This window comes from Echinops telfairi, unplaced genomic scaffold (assembly GCF_000313985.2).
Source record: "Echinops telfairi isolate 266 unplaced genomic scaffold, ASM31398v2 ScPeMD7_9;HRSCAF=40, whole genome shotgun sequence".
In the NCBI taxonomy this organism is placed as follows: Eukaryota; Metazoa; Chordata; class Mammalia; order Afrosoricida; family Tenrecidae; genus Echinops; species Echinops telfairi.
This window is the reverse complement of record NW_022103906.1, coordinates 19,890,487-19,913,226: the sequence shown is the minus strand read 5'-3', so window position 1 is coordinate 19,913,226 and position 22,740 is coordinate 19,890,487. Positions and strand designations below refer to the sequence as shown.

General features: G+C 41.3%; 1 protein-coding gene across 1 annotated transcript in view; it reads right to left on the bottom strand.

Moving 5' to 3' along the window:
• Positions 1–3,456: 3,456 nt before the first annotated feature.
• Positions 3,457–22,740, bottom strand: part of KCTD9 (potassium channel tetramerization domain containing 9) — a 29,254-nt gene continuing 9,970 nt past the window's right edge. Inside the window, exons 3-12 of the mRNA XM_013005896.2 lie at positions 19,343–19,353; positions 18,617–18,713; positions 17,982–18,040; positions 17,674–17,802; positions 13,981–14,048; positions 13,799–13,894; positions 12,280–12,429; positions 9,571–9,676; positions 8,740–8,873; positions 3,457–5,716 (exon numbers count right to left, since the gene is read on the bottom strand). Coding sequence (XP_012861350.1) covers positions 5,600–5,716; positions 8,740–8,873; positions 9,571–9,676; positions 12,280–12,429; positions 13,799–13,894; positions 13,981–14,048; positions 17,674–17,802; positions 17,982–18,040; positions 18,617–18,713; positions 19,343–19,353 — 967 coding nt within the window. The 3' untranslated portion in view covers positions 3,457–5,599. The remainder of the gene's footprint in view (positions 5,717–8,739; positions 8,874–9,570; positions 9,677–12,279; positions 12,430–13,798; positions 13,895–13,980; positions 14,049–17,673; positions 17,803–17,981; positions 18,041–18,616; positions 18,714–19,342; positions 19,354–22,740) is intronic.

Here is a 22,740-nt window from a genome sequence, read left to right as displayed (position 1 = left end):
CCTCATTTATCATGTACGTATACACATATTGATCATTGAGTTGCCACCAGTTTTAAGATCTGATTTATAAATAATCACGACAAATGGACTATTGGCAATGCAGTCATGCACTAGGTGTGCAGTAGCCACTTGTCGGTGGCAGCGGACACACGGCTGTGATGCTGAGCCGATCTCAGTGGAGTTTTCACACGAAGAAAGGCCTGGTGATCTACTCCTGACCATCGATCTACAAACAATCATAGGGATGGGACAGGATCAGGCAAGGTTTCTTTTTCTCCTGTTGTACACGGGGTCACCATGAACCGGGGCTCCCCTAGATTACAACAACCAAGTTGTTGTTAAGTGCCATTGAGGCGGGCTATGTACGTAGCACGCTGTACTACAGAACCACACACTGCCCAGGCCTGGGCCGTCCTCATCATACATTTGAGCCCACCGTAACCAATTACTCAGAGATGTTTGTGGCTAGTCTCACTTTGAGGCATGCCCCATCAACGCATGAGGGTCTGAAGGCTTTACCCCATCGACATCATTATGGCCGACTTGACTTTGAAAAGGCAGCACTTCCGCAGGTATCGGGAGTGCCTTCCCACCCGCGCACCTCATCTGCTGCCACGCTCTCTGACAACGACCCGCTGGGACGCATCAGGTTTCCAGGGACTCGTTTCTCAGTTGTTCCTTTTTTAACACCAAGCCTATTTAGGTCCCTGAATGGAGAGTGAAGTTTGAAAATTCCTCAGTCTTCTATCCAAGTGTCTCTGCTTAAATTTTTCTGGAAAGCCTTTGATGGCATCCAAAACCGGAGACTAAGGGGTGGAGGTGGTGAGGGAAACATCCTGATTTGAATACTGTAGACTGAGAGTGATGCAGATGGTAAAGAGTTCAACCTCAGGCCCAGAGTTTGATGGTTTGAATCACCTAAGAGGCACCTCAGGAGCTAACCCCCTCCGATCTCCTTCCGAAAGGTCACAGCCTTCAAAACCCATGCTTGTCAATGCATTGAAATCAACTCCGTGGCAATTCACACGAGCAAGACTATCTGAAGCAGACGTAGGCCAATAGAACATGTCAGGTGTTTACTGAACACACAGTAATGAATGTAAAAGGGAAAATCTCTGTGCTAAGAGCTGTAGGAGAGCAGCAATGTGGCATGATGGCTGCATGGCATGTGACGATAACACCCGTTTCACACAGTTGAACTCCACAAAGTGGATGCCATTATACCTTCTATCGATATTCCATTGCAGCAGGGTGCCAGAAACGTTTGCACATCCCTGAGACTCAGTGTATGTGCTAAAAAAGAACTCGGTATTGTATTTATTTTAATACATGCCAAAGGGGCATACCACTCAGTTGTAAACCTCAACTGAAAAGCATCCAGCTAAAGCGCCATGGGTCAGCACATCCTGAATTAAGTGCCCAGAGGCACCCCAGTCCACACAAGCACTCAGCTTTACTTGCTCCATGGGCTGGGCAGTCCTTCCCTCCGGTCTGGGCTGTCTCCTGGTTCTCCTGCTGCTGCTCCTTCCATGTCACGGGTCTTCCCCTAACTCACCCGTGGGCTGTCATCCTGTTACAGTGAAGGATGGTAACTACAGAAGAATGTTATGAACATAAACTTCAAACTTTAATTGGTACCTTTTATTCTTTAACTCTCCTCATGCAAACAAATGGGAGTCGAAAAAATAAAACAGAAGTGATAGAATCCAATTATTTCATCTAAAAAGGTTATTTCTGTTAGTTGTGATTGTTGGGGGAAAATGCACTGAAATGTTAGATGAATATAGCAATCCAGTTTATAATTAATTTGATCTGCTTTACGTCCTCTAAGTCTGCATTAGCTTTAACTTGTTGCACAGATCTCAAAGGCCAAAGCCAAATGTCTTATTGTATCTTCTACAGCACCAAAAAGGCATTGAACAAATTTGTTCTGGTAGTTCCCAATTTAAGGGGCTCTGTTCCCAAGACTGTCATGCTGTGTAAGTAGAATGCCTCATTTTTAAAGGTTTTCATTATTATTGCCTTTTATTATTAGTATCTTAATGCATCTGATCCATAGGGGTTGGGTCTAAACTTAAAGATATATTTTAATGTGCACATTTAAACCATCACATCCATTAAAAAAAAGACGACTTTGACATTTTGTCAGCTGCATTAATTACTCCAATTGTGGAAGGTTGTGGACATCTGGATTATCCAAGGAATTCGTGAGAGCTGGCTATATGGTTCCTATATGCCCTATGATATTGTATGTAGTACATATCACTAATGATAAGACGTAAACCAAGTTATTAATAAAGCTTGTTGAGTGAAGTTCATATTTCAAAGACATCCTTAGTCAGGGACTACTTATAAGTAATTTGTTTTGTTTTTTAGTAACAAGCTTTGAACCCCATTACGATATCCAGGGATAAGTCAATTTACCAGGGAGTTACAGTTAATAAATTGAGCTTTAATAATTGGATTTTCTTCTGGAAAATTACAGCTCTAATGAAAATATTACTTCATGTTCACCATTAAAAGAAACCTTAGAATTATTAAAATGCAGCAATGATGGCTTAGCCACCTTTCTGAGTGGCAGATGAAAAGGATTCCTCTTGCCCTAATGTAAAATCTCAGCAGGAAGAAGTTGTGGTAAATGCTTGCTGACACATCTCACCAGCTTCCAGAGAATTAATCCTTGGGTAAGGTTCTTTATATAGAAAATAATGCAGCCACTTTCCTTTGTAGGGGCTCTGTTGTTTAATTAATTTTTCTTTTACTTCCTTAGAGATTGACTGAAGTTTTATAGCTTTTCATATAGTAGAGATGACATTAGAGACATAGTATAAACAATCTATAAAAACAAACAGCTGGGGAAAAGATCCCAAGTCTTGAATGTACAACATCATCTCTTACTATAATTTCCTCAAAATGTCACTGAAGTCAGTAGACTGCAATAGAGTATGACATGCATTGCTTGAGTCTGTTACTCAAGCCCTACAATTGACAGTCTTTTCCTCACCCTCCCCTCGTCAATTGGGTTCTCACCTATCAGTACGGATGCAGGGAGTAGGTTTGATCGGGGAGCTAATGGGAGTTTTACTCTTTCACAACTTCTTCCCAAAGTTTTCTTTCCTAGTTTCCCAGTGGACGACGTCTTCAGGGCAGTATATTTAAAACCAGCCTCATCAAGCTACTGGCAAATGTACACCAACTAAAGACTATCCTGGACAAATGAATTATTCCAAGGCAATCTTTTCTTAGGCTTAGAATGAACCAAGTTTGTTTGTGTGGGTAGCAGGGTACAATTTAAAAAGACGATCATGAAATGATCACGTTTAAAGAGGTTAGTTTACTTCCACGGCACTTTCTAAGAGACTAACCCAGAACAGGTGCCTTTCCTGTCGCCCCAGAACCTCACATTAGCAAAGTCTAGAAAGTGCTGATTTTTTTGCGAATGCAAAAGAAGAAACATTTTTAACATCTCATATAGTTTATTAATGCAATATACATTAGATCCAAAATCTTTATAGTTTCTAAGCACATCATGTTTGGATCTTCCAGATCTTTCTGCAGTCTTAAGTAAAGCCTACAGAGGTACTTTTAGGTGAATGAACAACATACTCTATAATTATTGAAAATATAGTACAGAATGAAATGATTTAAATATAATTTAGGCACATATTGATTATGAAAATAGATATCTCTCAATACAATACTTCTCTGTCTCAGTAAAAATAATAAAGCAAAGAAAATAATTCATTTCTAAAGTGGCTTTCCTTTCCCTGTAAAGGTCTGCTCTCTCTCCTCCCATTACGTGTGTGTGCTTTTTGCTGTGAAGGAAAGCTTTGCATATGTATGTACGCAAGAATCAAGTACACAATACGGAGGACCTGTCACTCTTCCCAAAGAGACGCAAGTGGTTCTTAATGATTCACTGCCTCCAACTGATTTGTAAAAGTCAGAACCAATTGGACTCAGCTTATGTCACTGCTCTTGGGGGTCTGCATAAGAACACTGGTTATACACTGCTGCTACAGAGAGGTAACTCAAGAAAACGGGCTAAAATTTATTTCCAAAAAAAAATACCGCCACACACACAAGACAGTGAAAAGAAAGTAAAAGAGTGGCAGGAGCTGACGGACAGGACATCTTGGGCCAGCCAACTACCGTTGTTTTGATTTGTATTTGTATGTACTTGGTGGCTACCACGGATGTGTCGGTTTCAACCCCTCGCTCTGCATCACCGGGCTTCCATTGTAAGTCTACTATGCTGACTTCCAAAGGTGACCTTGCCATGTCCATTCGTAGTTAACAGTTTTGATTGCGATGGATTTGAATTTAATACCTATTTTTAAGCTGACCCTGCTGAAGCGATTTGGCATTTGAATGAAATGAATATGAATGGCATACCTTGGATTTTTGGTATTGCGTCATCTTCATGTGCTTATTTGATTGTATATGAGACTGCTAACCTCGTAGTATAAACAGATACAATTGCCTAGTCTGGAGTTGAGTACAACTTGCTTAGAATGAAGGTTTGTTTTCCAATTGGGAGTGCTCTCTTCAAAGCTGTCCACTACAGCTGACTCTGGCACAGTATTGCTTTGAACTGCGCCAGCCCACTGACATGCTGCTCTTTCATCCTGGTGCTATTGCGGTGAGCTCCAGTCTCGAGTGTCTGTGTCAACGCTGAGTGCCACTCATCACCTTCACGTGAGCAGTTGTCTCTTGAGTTAATGGGAAGTGGGGGTGAGGGGCTATCAGTTCCTGGAGAGACGGGGCGCTTGCATGGCATCAGACGGTGTTTTAATCGGGAACTCAAAACACTGGGCAGGGAAAACATCTGAGTGGGGCTGTGCAGCTCAAACCCATGTTGTTCAAGGGTCCACTATTTATCTAAATGTTCCTCCACCTGGAGAGTCCCACTGCTCTTGCAGCATGAACAGTTTAATAATGCTGTCTTTCCTTCTACTCGGACTCTGTCGGGGAAGAAGGAGAGAGTGCTTGAACTCAGCTACTGTTTTGTCCTAAAAAGAAAGCAATAGAAAAAACGAACCTGAAAAGAGAGCCTTGGGGAGCGGTCTCACAAAATCCATGTGGGTTGACCAGTATTTAAAGTAGAGGAGGCATCACTAAAGCTATTTATAAACCTGAACCACTTTCTCCAAATTTTCATAACACTTAACAATTCAAATATCCATACTGCATCTAGAAACTCAATAAATATATTTGCATATGTTGGGTTTTCATAAATTAAAATCCTCAAATGCATTTCCAACCAAGATGGTATTTTTGTATCATGCTCCTTTAAAAGCAAATAGAATAGACACTATTCCTGGTCATAAAGCCAGGCAAACCCCTCTGCCCTACTCAAAAGGCAGCATAATCTAGATTCCCTACCTCTACCTCTGAGTGCTCCTCCTTTATAATCAGAATGTGGGGAGGGCACGGGAGGCGGGTGCCCCCTTATGCACCACAGAGAACAGGTCTCATCTTCTAAGTGTTTTCTAGTGCATTACAGTTCTTTCCTCTGGACCACTGCGTGGATGGAGAAAGAAAAGCGACAAGGACACAGTGTGCTATCTTGGCCATCTTCCTCCAGCCCCGGAAATCCTCATCTGACACTTTGGGACATATGCAGGGGCGTCAGCATCTCTTCAAATATGGCTCCCTTCACATTAGAACCTCTCAGGTTGGCTTCTTGCAGATCGCACCCAGACAGATCACAGTTCTGTAAGAGAAAACGGCATGCATGTGACTGACAACAGCCCTTCAAGCCACCCTAGGACTCCTGAGGCGCCTCCTCAGGAAAACGCCCTGCTGCAGTAAAACACGCCTTCCGGAGAGGTTCCTGCAGGTCTCCACTGAAGTTCCATTCCCTTGTGGATGCTCAGGCTAATCCATGTCAGCTACGGGAAAGATAGTCTGTCCCACCAGCTCCTACATTTCAGGATCTGGCATGTAAACCCCAGAGTGGTTCCCTTTGTAATAAATATTTTCTACACAATTTTACCACAGTTTCCAGCCAACAACAACAACAAAGACAAAAGTCTGAGAAAGGAAGAGACTGAGATATCTGGATGAAAGAGGACTGACAGAATCAATCAGTTGTATAATAGATTTCTTCACTCCCCAATGGTGATTAATATTCACTTAGAGGGAGCTTTTTTAAAAAAAAACTAGATTTAAGTGCATAACAGAAGGAGATTGGATAAATGTATTCAATAGTAAACTACCATGATTAATTTCTTTTGACATCAGAGTGTGAAATATGAGAATTGTGTCAAATTTGAAGGGCTTTAGGGGATGACGGTTAGAGAAAAGTGTGCTGGTACACAGTTTCAGGAGGGCAGAAGGCCACCAGCTGCCCTTCAATGGTCTACCTAACCTTTTTTATTGCAGAGAGCTGAAGAGAGCAAGGCTTCTGTTGCTTAAGAACTGTCTATATGGTAACTTGAGCCATGGCGAGAGTGGTGCTTCGACAGTCAACCATTAGGCTCAGAGCAGGCATATTCCTTCAGCCTTATGAAAGTCCTTTTTGCCTCTAAACGTAAAGGAGACCTGCTAGTCTGCTCAAGCGATAAAGGAAAAACTAAAAAAAATGAACAGCAGCATAAACAAATGTGGTGAAGAAGGCAGATGGTGCCTGGCTATCAAAAGATATAGCTTCTGGAGTCTTAAAGACTTGAAGATAAAGAAGCAGCTATCTAGCTGAGAAGCAACAGAGCCCACATGGAAGAAGCACACCAGCTTGTGTGATCATAAGGTATCAATGGGATCAGGTATCAGGCATCAAAGACCCAGAACAAAAAAATCATATCAATGTGAACGAGGGGGAGTGCAGAGTGGAGACACAATGTCTGATCTGTAGACAATTGGACACCCCCCTACAGAGGGATCACAAAGAAGAGACAAGCCAGTCAGGGTGCAGTATAGCACCGATGAAATATACAACTTTCCTCTAGTTCTTTAATGCTTCCTCCCCACTGCTATCATGACCCCAATTCTACCTTACAAATGCAGCTAGACCAGAGCATGTACACCGGTATAGACATGAACTGGAAACACAGGGAATCCAGAAAGATAAACCCCTCAAGACCAATAATGGGAATAGCGTGCCAGGAGGGGAAGGGGAAGGTGGGGAAGGAAGGAGGAACTGATCACAATGATCTACAAATAACCCCCTCCCAGGGGGACAGACAACAGAGGAGTGAGTGAAGGGAGACATCGGTCGGTGTAAGATGTGAAGAAAAATAACAATTTGTAGATTGCCAATGGTTCATGAGGGAGGAGGAAGAATGAGCTGATACCAGGGGCCCGAGTAGAGTGCGAGTATTTTGAAAATGATGATGGCAACATAGGTACAAAGGTGCTTGACACAATGGATGGATGTATGGATTGTGATAAAAGCTGTACGAGCCCCAATAAAATGATTTAAAAGAAAAAAAAAAGAACAGCAAATGGAAATTTGACAGACTATCTCTATACTGCAATCTGTGGCAGATTTGTCCTCTACCTGTGACTATTTCAACGTAATGAATTAAATGAATTAACATGGGAAATGCAGGTTCTCAGTTACAGGAGCTCAAAGTTTCATGGGCAAGTGACATGAAAAGATAATGGAATTTCTCCATGAACTCTGTGAAGCACTCTGGTGCATAGTGCCCTGAACAGCATGGATACAGGGCACACCCCCTGAAGCATAGGGCGATGCCAGAGAGGCCAGGTACAGACCCCTCACCAGCTCTTAAGTCTACTAGTGAGGTCTGCCAGTCTGGAAGACATACAGAATACAATTCTCATGAAAAACATGGCGTGACAAAGTTAAAATCTCAAGTTCAGATTCAAAATCAAAATGATGCCAACTTAGAATGTGCTTACTTGCTCTTGACCCTGATTTCAAACCTGAGTATCAAATTCCTCAGGCAACTTAAAGGAATAATCTGGCCCCAGGGAGGAAAATAATAAGCAAAAATTTCTTTCAGATTAAAATGTAAGAAAACTTCAATAGATTCAGTTAATAAAGCATCTGTCAGATTTGTTTACTTGAGAAAGACGAGAGAAGGAAAGAAAGGAAATCAATTTAGACTGTCAGATGAATCTTCACATCTGAAACTAGCATCGGTTAGCAGTTGTTACCTGGCAGTTTTCACCAGCCAACTACTGAATGCTTTTAAGAAAGTTTGTGCCAGAAACTCAACTTCCACAACCCTGAGACCAGCGAACTAGATGGTGTCCTCCTACCATTACCAACTGCACTGAAAGAGATGGCTTTAGAAGGTCCTGGAGACAAGTGGAGAAAAATGTGAACAATAAATAAAATCCTACAAAAGTCCAGGAACCCCCAGAGATGATGGCCCTTAATCATCCCTAAGATCTGGAACTAGGGTTACACCCCTCGCTGCTGGCCCCCAACTTAATTTTCAGCCAAACAACAGAGAGGTCTACTATCAGGTAAATAACAACAGTAGGAAAGTAGGCTCGTCTCAGAATAACCAACCATTGGAGATCAAAAGAGGAGCACTGGCCCCAGGGCAATGGTCAAAAGGCAGGATGGGTTGGTAGAGGAGGGGGACTGGATTTCGGAAACATTGGGAGAAGTGGGATGAGTGATGGGACATCGTGGAGAATATGTATGAATTACTGAATGGAAAACTGATCTGCCTGTAGGCCTTCATCCAATGCACAATGAAAAGGAAAACGAAGTCAATAAAGTACAAAAGAGACAGTAATTCTTGGTTAACACAGACCCACCTCTAAATCAGTTCCTGCCAGGGTTGCTCCTCTCAGGTTGCAGTTCTTCAACTTGGCATTTTTCAGTGTAGCCACTCGAAGGTTAATTCCCGTCATCTGGCTTCCTTCCATGTCCACACCTTTCAGATTAGCCCCTAAAGTGAACAACAAGTGGGGTCCTGACACTGCCAGGTGACCTGATGGCAGTGAAAGCTGCCAGCCTCCTTTTCCTTCTGGAAATGTCATCTGTGAACTACACATCTCAGCCTCTCAACCAACTTTCAGTCTCAGTGCTTATATATACAAACATATATAAATAATTATTTGTAAACTTGTCTGAGACCAGTTTTAGTATGCAAATGAAGAATGTTTTAGAATATCTTCTAGAGGGGAGAGAATTATAACATGTCTCTAACGTTTATGACAAAGGAGAGAATCCTATGTCTCCTAAATATACAAGTAAACAAAGTGACCAGTCCACAGACACACAAAGCAATAATGAATTCATAAACAAAACATTAAGTCTAAAGATGACAAAAATGGCCTGGCTTTGTGCAGGCCTTTTGGTTAGCATAAAAATACTGTGTTCTACTGGAAAGCTGAAGAACGTTGGTAATTAATTCTCCAACCAAGGCCTCATTAACTACAATAGGCTGGATTTCCTCTTAGTCCTCAGGCTGATTAGCAGACGACCAAACAGAGGCATCTTACACCTACACAAATTCTCCAAGTATGACGGCAGAAGAACCCTACCCCTACAGTTCCCCTGCTTTACCCTGAGCACTGAACACTGGGCGCTCGGCTTTAGGGGTGTGCCCACCAGAGAACAGGCGATTGTAGACAGGGTCTCACCTTCTAAATTGGCTTTAAGACCAGAGGGATCCTCAAAATTACACAGTTTCAGGGATGCTCCCTCAGCGTTAGAACAGAGCATCTTGACCCCCTGGAGATTTGCACACTGGCAAAGAAAAAAGAAAAGTCCATGTTTTAAGGTCTAGAAATTGGTTTGGATAAGAAAAACTTGGCTCAATCAGTAAAAAAAAAAAGTTTTCTATTCAACACACTCACAAACTGACTTCCTACTCAATGCCAAAGAAGTGAGAACTGTTATAAAGACACAGTTCTTACCGACTGGTTTAAACATGCCCAATCAATGAGAGCATGGCCACTTCATAGGAAACATAAGGGTTTAGATAAAGAAGTTAGGGGGAGTCAGTACTAGGACACCCTGAATTTTATTTTATAAACAGCCCTGAGCAAAATAATATGATGGTCAAAGTGTATGGAGAAGGAGGGCATGAACTTGTACCGGGGCTGGATTTTTTCTTCCTTATTCTAAATGGAGGACTTAACAATTAAATCTGTGATGTTCCAAGATGCTACTATCACCTTCATTTCAAAGAAAGTCGAAATCCAGTTGCTAGCAATAAAAGGCATCATCTAGGTACAAAATAAATCTTTTCGTACCAGTGACTGCTATACAACATGGCCAGTCTTGAGCACCCCCATCAGTATGAATGCTGAAAAACAGTGTGGCACACACATGGATCACTGAGCAGGGAGAGCAATTGAGAGAGTCTCTTGGCTTGTAACAGAATTGGATGGTGCTCATGGCAATGATCTCGTGGTCTGTGAGGGAATGATCCAAAGCCATAAAGTGGGTACGAAATAAAAAAAGAATAGTGGAATCATTCGATGCGTCCTGTGGCAACATGCGCTACATTCTTCAGACACTGCAGTGTATCAGGTTACTACTCAGCAGCCACCTTCCCATAGCAGGGCAAACGAAAATTAGGTGTGATTCTCACAGCCAACACGATAATTCTTCAATGTGAGGCATTTTTACTATTAATACTTCATCTCTTAATTTTATAGTTTTATCAAGGATTTATATATAGGATTTCACATTACTTGGATTCACAATCAATGCCCATGGAAGCAGCAGTCAAGAAACAAATGGCATATTGCAATGGGCCAATCTGATGCAAAAGAACTCCTCTTTAAGAAAGTGTTAAACATTGAGAAAGCAAAGAGGGAACCCTGAGGACTAAGGTGGGCTCGATCCAAGCCATGATCTTTTCAATCGGCTCATATGCATGTAAAAGCTCGACAAAGAATAAGGAAGTCCAAAGAAGAATTGAATTTTGCCATTGAATTTTGGTCTTGGCCCAGAATAGTGAATGACTGTGGGCTGCCCAAAGGATGAACAAATCTTTCTTGGAAGAAGTACAGCCAAATGTGTCTTAGAAGCCAGACTGGTGAGCGTGCATCTCAAATACTTTGGGCATGCTACCAGAAGAACCAGCCCTTGGAGAAGGACATCCCGCTTAGCAGAGGGCCAGAGAGAAAGAAGGAGACCCTCAACTGACAACGTGGTGGCAACAACAGACTCAAAGACAGCAATGGCTGTGAGGATGGCACAGGGCTCAGGCAGGGCTTTGCTCTGTCATACACAAGGACGCTATGAGCTGAGCTCACTGGATGGCACCTACCCACGTGTCACTTAACGTCCCGGGTTTGTTCCATGAAATAGATCCTTTTATGATTTGGAAGTTGTGCAAACATTGTGTTAGAACCTTATGGGAGCCTGGTTTTGGATGGCCTTGGTGCTGCTGCCGCCACTGCTGGTGGAGATTAGGGGAACAAGTGGTGCAGCAGGGGTGACCAAGAGGGCGGATGCAAAAGTGGACCAAGAGGAAAAGAGTGAGGAAGAAGCAGTATTAACCAAAACCCACTGCCGATGAATCGAGTGTAACTCACAATGACCCTCTGGAGGGTTTCTGAGAATAAATCTTCATGGGAGCAGACAGCAGCATCTTTTTCTGGCAAGTTGCATGTTGGATTTGAACCACCAACCTTGCAGTTAGCAATACAACATATAACCCACAATGCTACCAGGGCTCTTTAGGTTCTGTATTAGACATTGTTAACTTAAAAGGCATACAGATACAGGCCTTGCCACTAAGGACCTTAAAGTTGTTAGGAACTAATGCATTTCAATGGTGTTGCTGTTTACATCCTCTAGTACCAGAAAACTTCCATAACATAAAGACATACATAGACAGACATACCTATGCATATAAATATATACATGTAGACATATACATATTCAGAAAGGGAGGAGGCCATGGAGATGCTAACCCTATAGATTGAGGTCATACCATGCTCATTTCAAAATATCTCTGTCAATACCTCTATAGCAGTAACAGTTTCCCATTCCTGATACAAGGCTGAACAGAAGATTTCAAAGGCCTCTTTTTAGCTTTACCTTATAATTCACTGAAAACAGATAATTTGATAAATAAAATATACTCTATTGAGGAGCATATGATCTATTTTCAAGATTAATTTCCTATTAGGTGGCATCAGTTCTATGTTTAATAAAGGCTATCTAACTATTAAAACTGACCTAATTCACATTCAGAAACTTCAGTTTTATAATCAACTTACTAAGTCATCTTTTAAAGTACAAGCTCCAGTAGGAGATAAAATTCCTCCTCTGTTAAACTTTTCAATAGATTAAAAATCTAGTTTTCTCTTTTAATTCAAAGTGATTCTTACGTCAAGCACTGATCCAGAGAGATCGGCTCGTTCAAGATTGGCAAAGCAGAGATTAGCATGCGCGAGATTGCAACGGCTTAAATTGGCCATTTTGAAGTTAATGTATCGAAGGTCCAAACGAGAAAGATCAGCACCACTGAAGTTTAAACCCTAAAATTAAAAAACACAAATTGTCACAATACTTAAACCGCCTGAGTGTATTAAATTCAATTACTATAACTAACCATCAAGTTTTTTTTAGATGCAATTGGCAGTTCAGTCAATTGGAGTTTATTACAAAACATAATCAAATGGAACTTAGATACATAAAATAAGCAGATGTAATGGATTCCTGGCAAAAGAAACTTTATATATAAAAGGGACTTCCAAAAGCTTGTTGAAAAGTGGCTTCAAAACATTCAGGGCTTTTCTCCTGAATGTTGAAGACAGCTTGTATATATAACCCCCTTAGAATGTAGCCTGGCTACATGTGCCCAAGTTTCTAAAGAAAAATATCTGTTAGTGACCTAACCACTGATAAACATTACTTTAGGTAAAACTGAATACACTTATTTTATTAATGCAATAATTCAAGATCATTTTATTTAAAAAAAATCAGTATTTTGGTTTTAAGAATCCTTAATGTGGGCGAGCCAGCCAGGGTGCAGTATAGCACCATTGAAACATACAATATTCCTCTAGTTCTTTAAAGCTTCCTTCCCCCCACTATCATAACCCCAATTCTACCTTACAAATCTGGCTAGACAGGAGCACGTACACTGGTACAGATGTGAACTCTCAACACACGGAACCCAGGACAGATAAACCCCTCAGGACTAATAATGGGAGTAGTGATACCATGTGAGTAGGGGGAGGGTGGGGGGAGAAAGGGGGTACCAATCACACTGATTGACGTATAACACACCCCCACCCTCACCCAGAGTGACGAACAACAGAAACATGGGTGCAGGGAGACAGTAGTTGGTGTAAGATATGAAAATAATAATTTATAAATTATCAAGGATTCTTAAGGGAGAGGGAGTAGGGATAGGAGGAAAAAAATGAGGAGCTGATGCTAAGGGCTCAAGTAGAAAGAAAATGTTTTGAAAAGGATGATGGCAACATATGTACAAATGTGCCTGACACAATGGCTATATGGATTGTTATAAGAGCTGTTAAGAGGCTCCAATAAAATGATTTCTTTTAAAAAGCCTTAAAACATATAAAAGTATCTGCCATCGACTAGCCATACACAGCAACTATACAAATAATTTGAGTTTTTTGAATTGCAGCAATTTCCACAAATAATTCCAAAAATGCTACTTGAGACACAGACAATAAAAAAGGCCGCTTTCGGGCTCTTTTCAGATTAAATGAATGTTATTGCCCATAATTAAATGACATCTTAGATGAGAAAGAAAAATAAAGCTAAACAACATGAAAAATAAAGCCTCATAAAATAAAACCCAAGAAGAATATAAAACATAGCTCTCAGATTTTCCGATAAAAATAAGCCATGCAACAAGGCTGCTTTAACTACCTGGCATCGTAATTCCGACTTGGTTGGAGTAGCTAGCAGAAACCGTACAAATTCCTTCCGGGATATCGGTGAGTGATCCTCTGGTGGTTGAGAGTTCTTGGGAAGGAGAATCAGAAGTTAGTGGGCACTTTGGGAGAGAGCCACAATGAATGCAGTATTTAGTCAGGTAGGAAGAGCTTCACCTTTATTGCCACTTCTAGGTGCTCAATCAACGAGTCAATCCCAAAGAACCTGGCTTCTTCTAGCACACCTGTCCGGACAAAATGATGTGACATTGACAGACAACCCTTCACTTCAGTATTTAGAACATTATAGATGCTTCATTTCCATAACGGAACGGAACTGGACTAGATCATCGTCAGCATCCAGGATAGGTGGCTCACAATTAGGACAGTCATCAACGCAACTACTGGCTGCGGTGGAGTCGATCCCAACTCAAAGCAACCCCGCACAACAGAGCAGACGACTCCTATGGGTTTCAGAGACGTGACGTCGTCCCAGGAGTAGACAGCCTCCTCCTCCTGCCCCCAGGAGCCGCTGGAGCATTCAAATCGCTGACCTCTGGTCAGCAGCTCACTTGGTAGCCCACTACGCCACCCGGGCTCCTCAAGGCCACACAGAATATTTGAAAATATGTGAAAAGGAGAGGCATTTCTCTATCTTACATACTGTAAACGGTAAGAAAAGTAAGCTAATGAATTAGAAAGAAAGAAACCTTTCCATATTTCAAAATTATTTCTAGTAATTACTTTCAATAGGCCACAGGCAAGAAATCCTAACATCACATATCATAATACAGTTGGCTTAGTGATTTGATTGAGAAGCCAATAAAGATGATTAGCTAATTTAATCTTAACATTTCATTGACTTTTTAATGGAGCAGATCTGAATAAATTTGTCACAGAAGCTAGCTTCACGATAAATATCAAAAGTGTATTTCAGAAAGCTCATATAGGAAAAATCAGTTTCAAAAAAATTTTAGATAACAAAAAGGGATTTCTTATCATTAACTTTGTCAAATCAGGGGGAAACATCTCCACATAACTTGCTTCCTCCTATCCGCCAATACACATTTCCATCAGAGCATAGGGAAATAGGAGGGGCACAAAATGGAACAAAGCTCTGCTGGTGTGAGGGAGATGGTGCATTTGGAGTTCGTCCCACCAGGTCAGATTGTTACTCCAGCCTTTTATTATGAGGTTCTTAAAAGACTGCATAACAGTGTGTGACAAAAAAGGCCAGATTTGTGGCAGCCAGGGGATTGGTTTTGCCACAACAATGTCCCTGCTCACACAGCCATCTCAGTGCGCCAGTGTCTGGCAAACAACAGTGTGTCTCCCTTGCCCCATGCACCTTAGAGTGACTGCTTTTTGTTTATGCGAATGAAGAGGGACATGAAAGGACAAGGATTTGACGATGTAGAACAGGTGAAGAACAAAACAATGGGCGTGCTGTCAGCCATCCAAACAGATGAGTTTGAAAAATGTTTCCAAGAATGGAATTGCAGATTTGACAAATGTATTAAGTGAAATGGAGAGTATTTTGAAGGTGATAAGGTTGTTTTGTAAAAAAATTTAAATACATCGCTTTGGGGATGGGGGAAATTGCGGTTTCTTTTTTGGCTGTGGGGTGGGGCTAACCCCACATATGTTTTCTGATTCATAGACGATTATCAAATGGGTTCAGAAACATGTCAGCTTCAGGGAAATATGTACTGAACTGAGAGAAAAGTACTTAACAGGAAAGCTGATGATGAGGGGATCTTACTGGAGGGTAGGCAGTAGATGACATGAGTCAGGGGAGAGGGCTTTGCAGACAAGAAGAGAGGAAGGACATGGCTGAAGGGAAACCGTGAAGATCATTAAGCAGAGAACAAAAGGAAATTAAGAAGGTAAATTTGAAAAGTCACTGATGAGAGCACAAATTAGGGAGAGCAAGAAATAAGGTCATTTATGTAAGTGAGAAGAAGGGGAAGCCAATGTTTGTAGATTATTTTTAAGTACATAATTAGTTGGGCCAACTTGTAGTCAATGTAGAGAGGTTGGATGGAAAGTGCACTTATTAAAGCAATGCTTTATCGGATGAACCCAGTAGAGAGCTCTGCTTCCTGAACAACAGGATAAATGAGGTAAATGTTGGGAGAAAACCACAAGGAAAACAAACAGGGTTCCGTAATAGCCCACGATGCAAAAGACTGTGAGAATGCGGCTATATATTTGTAATGTTACTTTCCAGAAACGGGGGATATGAAGTGTTATAAATGACCCAAGGTAAAATTAAAACAGAAAGAATGAAAGAGCTAAATGAAGTACATATTGATGGGGTTTTTTCAAAAAATAAGCTTTTAATGTGAATTACGTGTGTGGGGGGGGTGGGGCGGGGTGGTATTTACATTTCAGACCATCAACTCTGCATTCAACAGTTCAACCCACTCATCAATGCGATACATATTCACAGTTACGTGGTTACAGGACTTCCAGAGCCGAGGCTTAAACGTGATGTAGCAGTTATTGCTGTGAGGGGTTCTAGCTGGTTCCAACCCATAGCACCCTCTGCACACAGAAGGAAATACTTACTGCCCAGTCCTGCGCCATCCTCACAATTGTTCCCGTGTAACTGAGCCCATTAAAGTGATTTAGGTACTGAAATAAAAAGATCTGTACCAGAGTAGATTTTTTTTCCCCCAGAATTACCAACAAAACAAAGGTTACGGAGGGCTTATCAGACAAGTGGTATGAAGTAAAAGAAGAAAAGAAGACACAAGAACGTGATGAGCTGGCTGAAAGGGCATGTTGTTTTTGCAGCTGATAAGCTTGAAAGGGAACCTACGTTGAGCACAAGAGCGAAAGCTCTGGAGTGTTTTATATGCCACGACAGAGCCTGTAAAGTAGCCCCCGCTGGCTGACTCTGGGGTCTTGGGCATGCGGTATCTTCAAAATCAGAAAATATCATTTAACGTTTTAGATTTACAGCTTTTCTTTGAAACCCAAGGTTCTGGCACTCGACTTCCACATCCGCCCTGGTGGAAACCTGCGAAGGCTGAGTAAGGGTGTGTGCATGGAAGTTGCCACACTCCCTACCACCTGTCCAGGGGTCGGTATCAGACAGGCCAGTCACTTGGAGACCTACTCGCTTTTGAGTATGCAACCGATGCCTGCTAAGGATGTGCATCCAGCTCCCCTCCATGGATTATCATAAAAATGAGGGATAAGAGTATTTTAACATCCACTTTTCAAGAGACTCAGAGATAAAGTGATTTTCATAAAGCTGAACATCTATTCCTCATAGTCAAGACGAGAATCCAGTTTTATGATTTAAATGGATGGTTCCCCCTTTTGAATACTACTTAACATAATAAAAACCAAACCAAAGACTTCCCACTGAGTCAATGCTGACTCATAGCAACCCTACAGGACAGGGCGTGATTCTTTAAGGGAGCGGAGCCCATCTTTCCCCCGACAAGTAATGGCGGCAGTTTCAACCTGCGGCCCTGTGGTTAGCAGAGCAGCGAGTACCACCGTGCCCCAGAGCTCCTTCCTCAACATAACAGGAAGGTCCATAATCGAAGCCGGGTCACAGCCACCTTGTATTTAAAGTAAACAAAACCCTTTACAATCCCTGGTGATGCAATATACATCTACTTAGAAACTAAAATGAAAATGTATAGTGTAGGTGCCTACCTATATATGCAAAGATATATCTCGGTACCTATATTGATTTCTATCGCTATAGCTACTCATATATAAAGCATCTACTTTAAAAAACGAAAAAGATATGCTTCTACTTTAAGAAAATAATTTACACAACCAGGTAAGGGAAAACAAACCCCAAACGCTAGGCTTACAAAAGTATGAGGAACATTATCGAAAACTCACCTAATAAATTTATGCCATCATTTACAATGAGCTGCCCATGTCGCAGGTAGTTCAAGATGGGTTCAAAGTACTCAGGACTTCGGTCGATTAAGAAAGCTCCTCTGTGATCTTGCTTATTTCCCCAGACGTCTGTGTCACCATTGAAATGAACAAAGCCCCCACAAACAGAAGTCTCAGTTAGAAATTTAGGGAATGAAGGTTTGGTACGTTTTCCCTCTTGTAAAAATGATACAAGGGCAGCAGTTTCACAAAGCCGTTCCCGACACAGATGCACCGTGTAAGATAGGACAACGAGGCGCCCCACTCACCTTTGTCCTTAAACATGTTGGCCAGCATGCTGCTCGGTTCTTTATTCACTAAAGTGCTCCTAAGAATTCAGAGGGAAAAACGGATTTCTCCATTTGTCTTTCTAAAGAAACATATTTAAGTCAAGAGTCTACTCGACCCCGGCTGCTCTCAAACAGATGCATGCTAGAACCTGGCAGGAGCAATGCTGGGGAACAAAAACGTGCAGTAAGTTGCCATTTCTCAAAATCCCGTCTAATCTGGCACTTCCTGACTTAAATCCTGGCTCAGCTTCCTTTCCTTTCAATACAAATATACCCTGCCAGCAAACTGTTATATTAAAATATTCTTGATCTTCATATACTGTTATATCAGCCTCTGCACGTTTCAATATTGCTGATTTTAGCTTGTGTGTGTATATACTTCTTGATGTATAAAGAGCTGGTTCTGAAGCACTGAAGGAATGCATGCTTTCCATGCTTTCGCTGGAATGAATGCCTTATAAACCATATTTTTTCTTTAAAAAAAAAAAAGAATCTTTCTAAAAGTAGCTTCAGATCGCATTATCTATTGAAGCAGTATTTGAACCTCTTTTAAGGAAACTGGTGACTTGAAGGTGTTTTTCTTTAACACACACACATGCACACACAAACCCTACCGTGTAGTTGTAAAGTACCGCCCTCCAACATTTAATGTTAGCCAGTCTGTGTGGGATCCTGTCAGTCCTTCAGGTGGTTTAGAGTCTGTCTGAGGATCTAGAGATAACATACAGAAAAAAATAAAAATATCAAGATGAGGGATTCAGGGAAATGGAAATGGTGAAACAATTTAAACTACATACATAAAACCACACCATAACTACTCAAAACCAAACCAAACTCATTGCCACTGAGTCGATGCAGACCCCTAGTGAATTTACAGGACAGGGGAGAACTGCCCTGTGGGTGTCTGAGACTGTAGCTCTCTAGGGGAGTCCATAGCCTTGTCCTTAGCCCATAAAATGCCTGGTGGTTTCAACTGCTGACCTTGTGGAGAAATGGTTAAGTCCATGTCTGTGATAATAAAAAGCACAAGATGAACACTTACGAATCAGAAATCTCTCCCTAAGTAATTCCTTGGGGATTCAGAACAAACATACTTATAACTTAATGCTTTAGGGCAGAGGGTCCTAAGGCAAACCCCTAGGAGGTTAAGGCCTGAGCTTTGCTTGTTTTGTTTATATGTTTGCAAGGAACCCATTGAGTGTCCTGTTGACTGCCAGCCACTGTGTTAGGCCAATGACTAAAATCCGACGAGGAAACATTTTTACAGCAGAGACAGACAAAGGCATGCACTTGCTTCTAAGTTAGTCTGTGTAATGATTCTAAGAACAATCTCCACTCACCAAATACAATTCTGTGACAGAAAGAAAAATCCTTCAGTAAATATTCAGAATATGACTGTGTGCAAACTAAATAAATTGTTTTTAATTGTTTTTAGTTTTGAGATACAGGAGGGTAAAAACTTTCTTTCAAATAAAAAAGCAATTTTTATGTTTGACTCAAGTCATTTTTAGGACTGATTTGATTATATCTCTGAAGGACGGTCAAACAATGTCAGAAATACAAGCTTAAAAATGACTTTTAAAAGGACTGCTACAAAACCATAGACTTTTATTACACAAAAATATCAACAGGTTTCCCCCAACATATCCTCCTCTGAGGACTATGCACCTTTGAAGGCAGTGTCTCTACCTCCGTCACCTTTGCCCAGGGAATTCCGCACTCTCCACTTGATGTCACATCAAAGTGGCCCTCCCTTTCAGCGTCCGCCAAGGACCCAAGTCATGATCCGTACAAGATTCTTACCGTTTGGGGAATAAAAGTGGGTCTGAAGGGGCAAGATCAGGGCTGTAAGGTTTCCCAATGAAATTCTCACAGGACAGCCTTGCTGTCCTCAAACATTGAGCAGGTGGATTGTGATGGAAAAAAATCCTTGGTGCAAATTTCCCAGCCTTTTTCTCACAATGCAATTTAGAATTTTTCCTAATAAGCTCTCGTGACCTTTGGGAAAATTTATCAAGGTTAACCCTTTGGAATTCACAAGACAACTGTTCCCATAATTTCCAGATTACCTGTCTCGGAAGCCACTGTTTTGATTGGACTTTGCTCTCTGGATTGAACTGGAAATTCACTGACCGGTCCTTGGTTACCATTCATTCCATAAAAGTGTCTTTATTAGGATCAGTTTTGCATACAAGACTGATGAAAAGATCAGCTCTTTGATCTTCAGGCAATTCTTTTGCATTGATGGGAACCAAGTTCACTGCTGTCAAGATGTTCATATAAAACTGAAAATGCAGAAAGCTACTGCATCAATGAGAATTCTACAATCTTCTTCCACTAGTTTGTTGGTTGATGGGCTTCCTTCTCTTGGCCCATCTTTGAGGTCCTTATTAATGAGGTCCTTCATTAACACTTAAACCCATCTAAGATTTTCTTTGTGAGGCAGTGTGTTAGGCCAGGTTAACCAGAGAAACAAATCCAGTGACACTTATATATGTAAAAGGAAGAGTTACACATCAAGAAAACATTCTAGCCCAGTCCAATTCAAGTTCATAATTCTCATACTACTCCCTAAGGCCCTCTTCAGACTCACACAGTCACATGCAGTGATTCAGACTGCAGGAATATCACAGGCAAGCAAAGTTGTGTGGATCTGAGGTCAGTGGAAACCATGGCAGGGCTTCACTAGCTCTCAGGGTAGCCAGCAAGCAGGAAGATGAAGGCAGAGAGAGAAAGAGAGAGGGAGGGAGGAGGAGGGAGAGGAGGGGAGAGAGAGAGAGAGAGAGAAAAGCCTCCAGAGAGCTTCAGTCTCACCTCCAAGGGAGGTCATCCCACTGTGGTTTGATTGGCAGGCTAAGTTTCACCCCTACACTTTTATGTATTTTCAAGTTGACATGAAATTACTTAACTACCACAGGCAACACTCCTGTAAAGTTGTTGCAAAGCTTCAATGGCTTGAGAAGATGTCCAATTGAGTTGTTAAAAACTTAGTATCAACCATACGCTCAAAACCATGTAACCCCTGCCCCCTCATAACACAAAAAGTATCTTTTTGGGGGGTGGGAGAGGTGGGGGGAAGAATCCTTAAGGAAACTAAAGCCCTACTATTACTGAGTTGATTCTGATGCATAGCAAAGCTACCTAGACTCTTTGAGACTGTAAATCTTTTTTTTTCCTCTCGTTTTATTAGGGGCTCATACAACTCTTATCACAATCCGTACATACATCAATTGTGTAAAGCACATTTGTACATTCATTGCCCTCATCACTCTCAAAACATTTGCTCTCCACCTAAGCCCCTGGCATCAGCTCCTCATTTTTTCCTCTCCCTCCCCACTTCCCCCTCCCTCATGAACCCTTAATAATTTATAAATTATTATTCTGTCATATCTTGCCCTGTCCGACATCTCTTCACCCACTTTTCTGTTGTCCACCACCCAGGGAGAAGGTTATATGTAGATGCTTGCAATTGGTTCCCTCTTTCCAACTCACCCTCCCTCCACCCTCCCAGTATTGCCACTCACACCACTGGTCCTGAAAGGATCATCCGCCCTGGAATCCCTGTGTTTCCAGTTCCTATCTGTACCAGTGTACACCCTCTGGTCTAGCCAGACTTGCAAGGTAGAATTGGGATCATGATAGTGCGGGGGGAGGAAGCATTTAGAAACTAGAGGAAAGTTGTATGTTTCATCGTTGCTACGCTGCACCCTGGCTGACTCGTCTCCTCTCTGAGACCCTTCTGTAAGGGGATCTCCAGTGAAGGCTGTAAATCTTTATAAGGTTTGACAGCCTCATCTTTCTCCTACAACAAGACTAAGACAAGTGTATTATTGAGAGAACTTCTCTACAGCCATCCACTGATCACAGAGATAAGTTTAAACATGTATTATCTGAAACCAATCCATGCATGTATGTGCTGGAGCCCAGTAGCAATACTTTTCGACTTATCTTTGTAATAAAACATTTTGGGAAATTTTGACAACTAGTATTAAAGAGAAAAAAAAAATTTTAAAGCCAGCTGTATTTTCTAAAACCCAAACTATCCTATCATGTCATATTTAACAAATATGTATACAGCATTTTAAAGACCTGTAAAAGACAAAGTATCCATGCTAAAAAGAAAACAAAACAAAAAAAACAACAACCAAAAAACTCCAGCTCCCTGCCCTGGACTCGAGTCTGACTCCCAGCGACCCGCAGCACATAGCAGAGCTACCCGGGGAGTTTCCAGGATGGTAAATCTGGGAGGAGAAAGCTTCATCTCTCTCTTACAGAGTGGTTTGGAGTTTTGAACCAATGTGTAGCCCATTATACCCATTATGCCATTATAATCATACAATATGAATAAAGTTTTTTAAATACACACCCAATAGAAAATTAAGAGAAGTGTGAATATATAAGTTACTGCCACAATGTTAGGTTAAACCTTTGAAATGTTAGGTTAAACCACCCATGTAGTTATCATTTCATCTTTTTTTTTTCAATAGATTTATTGGCACATAATTCAGATATCAAACAATGCCAAGGTTCAATCACATCAAGAAGACTTTTACAAAAATCACCAGTTGTTTTTTTTTAATCTTTTAAACCTTTACCATCTTTTTTAACAATTTCTGGAGATTTTAATTTCTTTTTTTTAAACATTTTATTAGGGGCTCATACAACTGTTATCCCAATCCATACACACTCAATTGTGTAAAGCGCATTTGTACATCATTCTCAAAACATTTTCTCTCCA